The sequence below is a fragment of the Lynx rufus genome, unplaced genomic scaffold, assembly GCF_022079265.1.
Source record: "Lynx rufus isolate CCGP_SWC_20201006 ecotype Redwood Valley unplaced genomic scaffold, mLynRuf1.p SCAF_4, whole genome shotgun sequence".
In the NCBI taxonomy this organism is placed as follows: Eukaryota; Metazoa; Chordata; class Mammalia; order Carnivora; family Felidae; genus Lynx; species Lynx rufus.
Genome location: NW_025814856.1, coordinates 3,140,228 through 3,152,409, shown reverse-complemented (window position 1 = coordinate 3,152,409; position 12,182 = coordinate 3,140,228). Strand labels below are relative to the sequence as shown.

The 12,182-nt window shown below is 50.9% G+C and overlaps 1 protein-coding gene across 1 annotated transcript in view; it reads right to left on the bottom strand.

Annotated features, from left to right (window-relative positions):
- Positions 1 to 12,182, bottom strand: part of CATSPERD (cation channel sperm associated auxiliary subunit delta) — a 42,939-nt gene that overhangs the window by 10,210 nt on the left and 20,547 nt on the right. The window contains 8 exon segments of the mRNA XM_047094461.1: positions 694 to 746; positions 2,161 to 2,239; positions 5,266 to 5,324; positions 6,104 to 6,193; positions 6,907 to 7,020; positions 8,457 to 8,633; positions 9,858 to 9,940; positions 12,070 to 12,165. Coding sequence (XP_046950417.1) covers positions 694 to 746; positions 2,161 to 2,239; positions 5,266 to 5,324; positions 6,104 to 6,193; positions 6,907 to 7,020; positions 8,457 to 8,633; positions 9,858 to 9,940; positions 12,070 to 12,165 — 751 coding nt within the window.

Sequence of the window (12,182 nt, the reverse complement as noted above, 5' to 3'; positions counted from 1 at the left end):
AGGAAAGGAAAGAGGAAAGGAAAGGAAAGGAAAGAGGAAAGGAAAGGAAAGGAAAGAGGAAAGGAAAGGAAAGGAAAGGAAAGAGGAAAGGAAAGGAAAGGAAAGAGGAAAGGAAAGGAAAGAGGAAAGGAAAGGAAAGAGGAAAGGAAAGGAAAGGAAAGAGGAAAGGAAAGGAAAGAGGAAAGAAAAGGAAAGAGGAAAGGAAAGGAAAGAGGAAAGGAAAGGGAACAAACACATGATTAGGAGAGAGAGCAAAGTGTAAATATCACCAAGCTGGTAAAGGAGGGGAGAACACTGTGCCAGAAACCAAACTCAGCCTATCAGTATTCATTATTTAACTATTTCTTTTTTTCCCCCTAACATTTATTCATTTTTGAGAGATAGAGACAGAGTGTGAGCAGGGGAGGGGCAGAGAGAGAGGGAGACACAGAATCCAGGCTCCAGGCTCTGAGCTGTCAGCACAGGGCCTGACGCAGGGCTCGAACCCACGAACCGCGAGATCATGACCTGAGCTGAAGTCAGACGCTTAGCCGTCTGAGCCACCCAGGTGCCCCATTATTTAACTATTTCTTATGAGAATGTTAAATATACATAAAAACGCACAGGAAAATGTCACCCGATTTCAACAGTTGTGAAACAACTGTGACCAAGCTTGTCACGTCCCAGTCCCCGCCCCGATATCGACACACTTACTTCTGAATGACGATCTTTTTCTCCTGGTCACAACCCACTGAAATGAGTGCCGTCTGCGGAGGAGAGAGGCAGGGATGCTGACCGGGGTCGGTGAGGGCCGCTGACAGCCCGGCTGTGTTAAGAACCCACGTGGGGACACTCACACCCAGGAGAGACAGGAAACGGTGTGCCCAGATCCTGACACGGTGACCCAGTCTCCCGGGACTCACTGTAACTGGGCCTGGCCCCGCGGAGCTCAAGCCCTAAGGGCTTGCCAGAGCTATGGGGGTGCAGTTAAGTCCCCTGTCACTAGCTTATATCTTAGTTCCAACCAGAGGCCAGTTTATAAATGTGGGACAATACTTGGCATACACAAGACAAACATGGATTTACCACGGGACAGAATGCAATATTCCTATCAATTTTACAAAAATCGTGGTAAAGGGGCGCCTGGGTGGCTCAGCTGGTTAAGCGTCTAACTCCTTTCTGGTTCACGTCATAATCTCATGGTTCGTGAGATCGAGCCCCACATCTGTGCTGACAGCACAGAGCCTTGCTGTCTTGGGATTCTCTCTCTCCCTCTCTCTCTCTCTCTCTCTCTCTCTGCCCCTCCCCTGCTCTCTCTCTTTCTCTTTCTCTCCAAATAAATAAATAAACTTTAAATAAATAAATAAATAAATAAGTAAATCAATACATAAATAAACTTAAAAAATGTGGTAAAATACACATAACATGAAATGTACCATCTTTAACCATTTTAAGCGCAAAGCTCAAGGCCATCAGGCACACTCACACGGCTGTACACCCACCCCCACCAACTGTTTCCAGAACCTTCTCATCTCCCCAAACTGAGACTGTCCCCATGAGTCCTGACACCCCACCCCCTGCCCCACCCCTGATGCCCACCATCTGTCTCTGTGGACAGGACTGCTCTGGGGACCTCAGAGAAGAGGAATCAGACAGTATTTGGACTTCTGGGATTGACTTCTTTCATTGAGTGTAACGTCTTCAAGATCCATCCATGTTGTGGTGGGTGTCAGCACGGACCGCCCTGTGTTTATTGGTTCACCCATCAGTGGACATTTGGGTAGCTAACACCTTTTGACTATTACAAATAAGGCCACTGTGAATATATGTGTACAGGTTTCCGTGTGGATGTGTGCGGTTTTCCATTCTCTTGGGAGCACCGAGGAGTGCTGTCACCAGAGTTGGCCAGAGGTGTTCTGGGGATGATCAAGGAATGAGACGAGACACCTGCTCCTAGGATGGTGAGTCTTGAGGGGCAGACCTGGGGGATGCTGTTGCGGGGCTGGGGGGGGGGGGCGGGGGGCAGGGAGTGACCCTCGCAACTGGGACCAGATCACCTCCATTTTCAAATCCTGAACATAGGCTCGGCCAGCCCCTCAGGGAAAATCCAGGGGAGACCCACCACCATTATTCTTAACGCTAACAACAAAGAATATGGGACAGTGAAAATTTGGGACATACCAGTGGCTTCAGGTCCACACATGAAATTTCCTTGTTGGCTACGTCCAGAGTGATGGTAGATACTGTGGGTTTCTTTATGCTGCGAGGCAATGGGAGTGTGTATTATTGCACGTCAGTGTCACAAGTAGTATCAGGGTTAAAAACAATCACCAACCCACCGATTTACTTACCCATCCATCCATCCATCCATCCATTCATGATCCATCCAGGCCTCCGCTTGTCCATCCATTCATCCATTTGTTCCAGAATACTGACGGAGAACCTCTGCTCACACGTGGTGGCCCCACCCTCCCTTGAGTTTCTACTTCTTCTTGAGTCAGTTTTATTCATTTACGTATAATAACTTCTTGAAAACCACATCTGACATCCATTATTATTACCTAGCTACGTATCACAACATTATCATCACCTAGCTACGTATGATGTTTTCTTGTTCTGTTTTTCATTGAAGTATAATTGCAATACAATATCATATTGGGGCTCCTGGGTGGCTCAGTCTGTTGCACGTCCGACTTCGGCTCAGGTCGTGATCTCGCGAGTTCGAGCCCCGTGTCCAGCTCTGTGCTGACAGGTCAGAGCCCGGAGTCTGCTTCGTATTCTGTGTCTCCCTCTCCTCTCTCTGCCCCTCCCCCACTCATCTCTCCCCCCCCCTCTCTCTCTCTCTCTTTCAAAAATTAAAAGCATTAAAAATTTTTTTTTTAAAGAAATGCAATATCATCTTAGTTCCAGGCATACAACATAGTTATTTAATGTCTGCATACATTGCAAAAGGATCGCCATTAATAAGGCTAGTTACCATCTGTCACCATACAAAGTTAATACAACATTACTGACCGTGTTACCCAGGCAGTTCAATACATCCCCATGACTTCTTTATTCTATAACTGGGGGCGTATTTCATTGTATACATACACCACGTCTTCTTTATCCATTCACCTTTAGATGGATTGCTTAGATTAGATGGCTTCCATAATTTGGCTTTTGTAAATGATGCTGCAACAAACAAAGGGGCGCGTGTATTGTTTCAAATTAGCGTTTCGGTCTTCTTCAAATAGTCAGACCTGGAATTGGGTTGTGTGGTGGGTCTCCGTTTCATTTTCTGAAGAGCCTCCGTCCCGTTCTCCAGAGCGGCTGCACCAGTTTGCATTCCCACCAACAGTGCAGGGCTCCCCTTTCTCCGCATCCTCGCCAGCCCTTGTTTCTTGTGTTGTTGATTGTAGCCATCATGACGGGTGTGAGGTGGTGTCTCGATGTGCTTTTGATCTGCGTTTCCCTGATGCTGAGTGACGTGGGGCATCTTTTCACGTGTCTGTTGGCCATCTGGATGTCTTCTCTGGAAAAGCGTCTCTTCAGATCTTCTGCCCATTTTTTCATCGGGTTGTCGTTGTTGTTCTTGAGTTGTGCGTGTTCCTGACGTGTTTTGGACGTCGGCGTCTTCTCCCAGTCAGTGGGCCGCCTTTTCATTTTGTGGGTGGCTTCCTTCACTGTGTGGGAGCTTTTGAGTTGGGTGAAGACCCTCCCCTTATTTTTTCATAAGTCTCCACACTTGTCATTTTCTGTGCTACTGTTTGTTTCAGTTCTCTCCTCCTTCGTCAGGATTGCGGGGTCGCCTTGTGTACTGGGCTTCTGAAGAACCAGCTTTATGTGTCACTTTGACTTTATCCTGTCTTTTTGCCCTCTGTTTAATGCATTTCAGATTGTATCATCATTAACTCCCTTCTTTTTATGGTTCCCCTGGTTCTTTCTTTCTTTCTTTTTTTTCCCCTGATTCTTTAAGTTCAATGTTTACTTCATGCATCTTCAGTCCATTCTTCCCCCTCATAATAAAAGTGCTCAGGGTACAGATTTTCCTTTGAGTATGTTTCAGCCGTGTTGCATGGATTCTAGGATTCAAGGGTTATTTATAAAAGCGTCTCTTACTTTCCAAGAAAGGGGGCTTTTTGTCATTGGTTTTGTTTTTCTGGCCATTCAGTTCTAGTTTTGTTGGATTATGGTCTGAGCATGTGGTCTGAAAATCTCTACTCGGAGATCTGGTTGATTTTTTTAATTGCCAAGTACATAAAAAATTGAGTTAAATATTTTTTTAAAATGTTTATTTATTTTTGAGACAGAGAGAGACAGAGCATGAACGGGGGCGGGGCAGAGAGAGAGGGAGACACAGAATTGGAAGCAGGCTCCAGGCTCTGAGCCATCAGCCCAGAGCCCGACGCGGGGCTTGAACTCACGGACCGCGAGATCATGACCTGAGCCGAAGTCGGACGCTTAACCGACCGAGCCACCCAGGCGCCCCGAGTTAAATATTTTTTTAATGTTTATTTGTTTTTGACAGAGAGAGAGACAGAGTGTGAACAGGGGAGGGGCAAAGAGAGAGAGGGAGACACAGGATTGGAAGCAGGCTCCAGGCTCCGAGCTGTCAGCCCAGAGCCTGACACGGGGCTCGAACTCACGAACCGCGAGATCGTGACCGGAGCCGAAGTGGGACGCTCAACCGACTGAGCCCCCCCAGGCGCCCCTAGAATACTTTAGTTCCGATGTCTTAGCAAATTCCAATTATATGTGATACAGTGATGCAAAATACCACACGTAGAATGAAGACTTGTTGAAATACATATTCTAGGGACCCCCTGTGCGTGGGGTCACGCAGGACGTGTCCTTCTGTGTCTGGCTTCTGTCACCGCACACAGTGTCCTCAGGGTCCATCCACGTGGTGGCAGGCGGCAGGACGTCCCTCCTTCCTGAGGCTGGGTGATATCCCAGCGTGTGGATGGGCCACACTGTGTCCACCCACTGGGCCGTCTGCGGATACGGGGCTGTTTCCACGTTTTGGTGACCGTGAATCAGGCTGCTGTAAACACGGGTGTGCACATATCTGTTCCAGTCCTGCTTCCCATTCTTCCGGGTGTAGACCCAGAAGCGGGATTGCCAGGTCATATGGTAATTCTACGTTCAATGTTTTGAGGAACCACCATTTAGAAAGTGTTGCCGATTATTCTGGCCTTGCTGCCCTTGGAGGGAGGGAGTCTGGATCTCGGCCCCGCGTTCCCAGATCTGTCAAGGGAACCCCGTACACGGGGGCCGCCCACTCCCATCCAGGCGACCGCGTACCTGGAGGTGAAGTTGGGGTTGGCCCTGCCCCAGTGGTGCTGCTGCCTCAGGGAGATGTTCTGTGGAACCGAGAACACACACAACGGTGGGGCAGCCCGGGGTGGCTGAGGATCGGGGCTCGGGGGGGACACTGAGGTAGGACGGCGCTTTGGGAGGAGGAGCCTGGACAGCACCCAGCTGCCTCTTGACTCTAATTGTACCACCGGTGGGAGGCTTCTAGAAGTTCATAGAAATGACCAACCCCACGCTCCTTCGTTTCCTGGCTGCCTTTGTCTGGGGGACCCGGAGTGAGGGGTGACTTTGTTTCCCCTCTTCTTTAGGAGGTGACGGGGACCGGTCCAAAAATCCCCCTGTGGCTGACTGATGCCTTGTCAGGCTCCCGTTTTGTGGAAACTGCCCAACCCTACCCTAGGCTTCCAGGGTCAAGTGCAAACTCCACGGTGTGACCGTGAGGCCTGGCTCGGCCCTGTGGAGCACCCTGGCCTCCTGTTTCGCCAAGACCCTCCTGCCCCCCCGCCCCCCCCCCCCGTTTCACCTCCATCCTCGTGCCTCAGTTTACCCAGCTACCCAGATTTCCCTGGGGGCTATGTTAGGCTCTCTGTCACGCCCTCCTGCTTGTCCCCTGTGCTTCCTGCCTGCAGGGAGCAGGGGAGGGGCGGGGAGCAGCAGGGCCGTGTCCTCTCCAGATGCTTTAGCGCCTTATCCAGCCGTGGGCGTGGGCGGGCGAGGAAGGAAGTTCAGGCCGAGGAAGCCTTCAGGCGGCCGGACCTGGCTGGGCCCAGTCAAGGCTGTGCCCTTCCCTGCACTGACCTGGGCCTGGGGCGGGGGCGCCGCTCACCAGTCTGTGCTTGGTGTTTCCGTCGTAGGTGTAGCCGTCCACGTAGATGGCCACCTGCAGCCCCAGGGAGTGGGGGTTGCTCACCATTGCCTGGTGGGGGGTGGGGGGTGGGGAAGGAGACGCACACCATTTTCTGGGGCCGGGGGACACAAAAGGGCGCCACTGGGATCTCACCACAGGGGACCCCTGTGCCCCTTCACACTAAAAACCGAGCTTGCTCTGCAAAGGCAGCCGCCCCTCCGATCCCCATGCCCCCGCCCCACCTCGTCTACCCCCCAGTGTGGCCTCTGAGCCCCGGCACTGCAGACAGCTTGGAGCTGCGGGACCCAGACCCGTCCCTGCTGGTGGGTCTGCACCCACCCCCTCCCGGAGGATCCCCCAAGGAGGCCTGTCCTGCGCAGGAGGCCGAGGGGAGAGCCCGAGACAAGAGCCGGAGCCAGCCTGGCCTCCCCTGGCTGGACTTCACCCCATGGCCTTACATTAATCCGCACCCTCCCCCCGAGAGTCTGGGCTTGGCCACTTGGGTTTCAGGTCTGGGGACCCCCACTGTCTCTTGAGCACCTCCCGCCCTGTGAGGGGAGGCGGGAGTCGGGGCTGCTGGCCGGAAGCACAGAAGCGGGGTCCGGCTGGGCTAAGAGGAAGAGGAGTGGGAAGCATAGAACAGCCCAGAAGCAGGATGGAGAAGGAGGCACGGAGGCCCCGGGGAAGGAGGCCAGCCGGGCGGAGGCCGTTTCTCCACAGCGTCACGGGTGAGGCCCCAAGTACCAGAAGCACCGGGTGGCGTCAGGAGGAGGTGGCCTTACCAGTGGGACCGGTGACCTGCCTGGCCGCGGGATCATGAGCGCTGTGAGCTGCAGTTTGCTGTTCATGTCGATGCTGTACATCCTGTTGTCAAATTCTCCTTGCAGAAGCTCTACCTGGGCAGAAACGCCGCGCAAATCAATCCGTCGCATCAGATGCGCGGGGGCGGGCAGGCAGCGGTCTCCCCTGGGGATGGAACCTTCTCGTCTTTCATGCACGCCACTGTCTTCCCTGCCAGATCCTGCAGCACCCCCCCCCCCGTAGAGCCTCACGGCCCACCCCATTGCAGACGAGCCTCCTCTTTCTAGAAGTCTCCCCACCCCCCCCCACACACACACCTGATTTTTGCCATAGTTGCTTCTTTGCCAAGTGCGCATCCCTACGTGATGTAACTTGGTCCGGCCCGTTTTCAAACATCGTTCTAAGCCCCTTGCAATCCACAGGCTCCCCCTTCACCCCGCCCTCTTCGTGTCTCTTCATCTCTGAAGCCCCCCCGCTGCTGGACCCGTAGATTCTCACAGTCTGGATTTTCCTGGTGCAGGTGGGCGTTGGAGGATGGGTCTGTCGGGTTTGGGTTATTACACTTTGGCTTATCATCTAATACTGTGTGATTTGTCTTTGCTGCCCAGCTTTCATCCGGGGGATTTTTGTGTTTTGCTTTTTTTTTTTTTAATATTTATTTATTTTGGGGAGACAGAGAGAGACAGAGCATGAACGGGGGAGGGGCAGAGAGAGAGGGAGACACAGAATCGGAAACAGGCTCCAGGCTCCGAGCTGTCAGCCCAGAGCCTGATGCGGGGCTCGAACTCACGGACCGCGAGATCGTGACCTGGCTGAAGTCGGACGCTTAACCGACTGCGCCACCCAGGCGCCCCTGTTTTTGTTTTTCAAGCAGGCTGTAGCCCAACGTGGGGCTCAAACTCACGACCTGGAGATCAAAAATCACCATGCTTTTCCGACTGAGCCAGCCAGGCGCCCCGTCACCCGTGGGTTTTTGTTACACTGTGTAGTTGCTGGTTTGGGTGAGGCTTTTGGTGGGGGTGGGATTTGGGAAAACTACTTGCTAATGGCACAGCCTTTTTCCCCAGAAGAGTTCAAGGGCCCACAAGAAAATCCCCATGGCTGGGGACTGATAGTTTATTGTGGCAAGTAGAGGAAAGAAGAAAAAAAATCACTCCGGTCTCCTAGCATCATCATTTCATAAGAGGATATTTTCATAGATCGATACACTCAGTAGTTGTTTCCCATATCGCTAAATGCCGTGGATCCAAAGGCCATTTGGAAATGGACACCCTAGGGGCGCCTGGGTGGCTCGGTCGGTTAAGCGGCCGACTTCGGCTCCGGTCACGATCTCACAGTTCATGGGTTCAAGTCCTGCATCGGGCTCTCTGCTCTCAGCACAGAGCCTGCTTCAGATTCTGTGTCTCCCTCTCTCTCTGCCCCTGCCCCATGCTCGCTCTCTCTCTCTCTCTCTCTCTCAAAAATAAGCGTTAAAAAAAAAAAAAAAGAAAGGGTGCCTGGGACATTGAGCTAAACAGTTACGATCACATACTTTGCAAACGTCAACTTGGAGTTGGGGATCCATGAGAATCTCCTGAACGTTCATAGGGCACCTCTGGAAATCAAAAGCTGGAAACATCGGATCGGGGAGCGGGGTCAGTATTTCCACTTGCCCCACATCAGTGAACATCACGGCTGCCTCTTGGGACCAGATGTTCTGGCCTGAAAACTAAGAGAAAAGCAGCTTGGGAGATCGGGTCGTTCCAGGTGTTTTTTGAGGATGTAAATTTTATCTCACGATTCAGGTTTAAATTTAGAAGGAAGACCAGATAAAGTCATCAGTACGCTTCATTCATTCCTTGGTGATTAATGATGGAAGCTCCGTATTTCCTCAGCAGAGAGGATACACAGGAAATAATTCTAGACTTATCCACAGGTCCCGGACCACTCTGGAAAGTCGGACGAAAGCTAATGACCCTCCCCCAGAAAATGCCGTGGTTGTCAAGAATGTGTCAGTGTGACGGGGTCCTGGGTGGCTCAGTCGGTTAAGTGTCCGACTCTTGGTTTTGACTCAGGTCATAATCTCACAGTTTGTGAGTTCGAGCCCCATATCAGGCTCTGTGCTGACAGCATGTAGCCTGCTTGGGATTCTCTCTCTCTCTCTCTCTCTCTCTCTCCCTCTCTCTCTCTCTCTCTCTCCCTCCCTCCCTCTCCCTCTCTTTCCCTCTCTGTCTGCTCCTCCTACGTTCACTTTCTCTCTCAAAAATAAATTAACTTTAACAGTCCTCACGTTTCTTTTCACGGGCCCTTAGGAAAGAGAGAAATCTGAACTTCAGTTTTTCCTCTCTTGTAAAAGTTGGACGATATTATCTCCTTCCTGGGGTTTTGTGAGAGCGAAATAAAATTAGACAGGCATGACGTAAAAGGGGATGTGAAATAACTCTGGCATCACCGCTTCCGGTCTCTCTGTGACTCAGTTTTTCTGTCTGTCCAATGGGGACAATACAAGGTTCTTCGACTTCTTCTTCTTCTTTTTTTTTTTTTTTTTTTTTTTGCGATTATTTGTTTATTTCTTTTTTAGTTATCTCTACCCTCAACATGGGGCTCGAACTCACAGCCCAAGATCAAGAGTCACATGGTCCACCAACCAAGCCCCCCAGGTGCCCCCGAGGTTCTACTTCTAAGACGATGGTCGGGATTAAATGGAGTTAACAGAGGGAAACCGCTCAGACCAGCACCTACTATATCCTGAACGCCCAGTAAGTTTTAGCTGCTGTGGCCGTAAATCCCATATTAATTAAAATCATTAAACGATTGCTGTTGTTATTAAAATACCAGTACTATTCTCATAACTAGAGTGATTTCCCGCCTTCAGGAAAAGGATCGGCAGCTTGAGAACGAGACCGTAATTCCTCACCGACACGGCGATAAACAGCACTTTGATTGTACCTACTTTGATTAGAGAACTTGGCAGGATTCCGAGGCTGCCATAATACAAACTGTTCTCCCGAGTTAAAACTGCCAGTTCATTCTGATCTAGGGGAAAAGAAACAAGACAGAACAAAGTGGAAATGAGGGCTGTTTCCGTGGACAAAACTGTAACAAATGTAACAAGTTGTGAAAAAACAATTACGCCCGATTCCATCATATAGACCAGGGGTCAGCAAACTTCTTTTGTAAAAGGCTAGATGGCAAATGTTTTCTGCTTTGCTGGTCAGGTGCTTTGTTACAAGTGTTCAGCTCTGTGACAGCAGCTACAGACCAGTTGTATGTGAACGGACGTGATTGCGTTCTAAGAAAACTGTATTTTTTTTTTTTTAAGTTTGTTGATCTTGAGAGAGAGAGAGAGAGAGAGAATGAGCAGGAGGGTAGGCGAGACGGAGGGAGACAGAGAGTCCCAAGAAGGCTCTGAGCCATCAGCCCCAAGCCTGATGGGGGGCTTGAACTCACGACCGTTGAGATCATGACCTGAGCAGAAACCCAGAGTCGGATGCTAAACAAAAATTGTTTTCTCCCGTGACTGAACTAACCAGTCCTCCACGGGTGGGCCTGGAGGTTGTTTCTGGTCTTTCGCAGACACAGAGTTCCAAGGAACACAGGAGAGCACTAAAAGGTTTTCTGAAAGGGTCAACATGACCGGATGTGTATTTTTATTCTTCAAAAAAAAAAAAAAAAAAGACAAACAAGGGAGCTTTCAGAAAAAGTGAGGCTTAAGCTGAACCTTGGGGAAAGCCTCTGATATAGAAAAGTGGAGGTGTGTTTGAGGAGCAGGGAGTGAATTAATGTACTGAGGGTTTCTCGACCTTGGCGCTAGTGAGGTTAGGGACCAGATCCTTCTTTGCGGTAGTTTGGGGGTGGGGGTGGGGTGCGTCCTGGCACTATAGTATGTTAAGCAGCGTCCCTGGCCTCTACCCAGTAGATACTAGGAGCACGCCCCCCGATGAGACAACCACGGATGTCCCCAGACACCGCCGAGTGTCCCCAGGTTGACGAAATGGGGACTTGGCTGTACAACAGGTAAAAGGTTTCAGGTATGCAGGAATTAATTGTATTTGTAATGTTAAGAAGAAAAATTCCTCTAAGGGACCATGCACCACTGGTTTAATTATAAGGAAATGCTGTATCATGGATTTCTATAATTATGAGTTAATTTTAAATAGATACAGGGACATAGATAGTAGGATGTAATGCAACAATCAGCAAACAGAAGAAAAAGTGACTTGAAACTCAAGCGACGGCCCCCTTCGCCCGGTTTACTCCACTATTTGCCTTTCCAACCCACGAGCCGTGTGAGGAGAATTACTCGGGCGAATGTCATCTTTTAAGACAGCACCAGGACAATGATTTGGTTGCAAAGAAATCCTGGGGATGCCAGCTGGTGGGGGTTGAAACGTGTCCCCTCCAAAAAAGACAGATTGGAGTCCTAACCCCCGGGACCTCAGCAGGTGACTGTATTTGGAGATCAGGCCTTTCCAGACGTGATCAAGTCCCAGTGAGGTCATCAGGGTGGGTCCTAATCCAATATGACTGGCATCCTTATAAAAAGGGGAAACATGGGGCGCCTGGGAGGCTCAGTCCGTTGAGTGTCCGACTTTGGTTCAGGTCATGATCTCTCAGTTCGTGGGTTCGAGACCCGCGTTGGGCTCTGTGCTGACAGCTCAGATTCTGTGTCTCTGCTTCTGATTCTGTGTCTCCCTCTTTCTCTGCCTTGCTCCACCCCCCCCTCAAAAAAACATTATTTTTTTTTTTAAAGGGGAAATATGGACATAGAGACATGCCCAGTAAGGGGCACAGTGTGCAGACATAGGGGACAAGGACCGTCTACAACCCAGAGAGACAGGCCTGGGGCACATCCTGTCCTAGAGCCTCTGCGGGGAGCACGGGCCAGCCCACATGTTGATGTCGGACTTCCGGCCTTTAGAACCGTCCCCGCACCCTCCTTCCCCGGTTTGTGGGCATTTGTGGTAGCGGCCTTAGGAAGCGAGCACCCGATGAACGGTCCATCGTGGTGAAAAGGCACAACAGTTTATGGCGGGAGCTGCTCTCGAACGTGCGATGATCACACTGTGGTTTGGTTTGGGCCGGACTGGATCTAGCGGGGTCAGCGGCGAACAAGCCCAGTGTAGGGCACCTTCTAGAAAGCTACCCGTAGGCTGGCCACGCACTAGCAGCGATGTTGTGGATGGTGACGTTGGCTTCCGAAACGGAAGAATACGAGATGCGGGGTTCTTCGTCCAAGGGGACAGGGTAAACGAGCTGACCTATGAGACGACAGGGC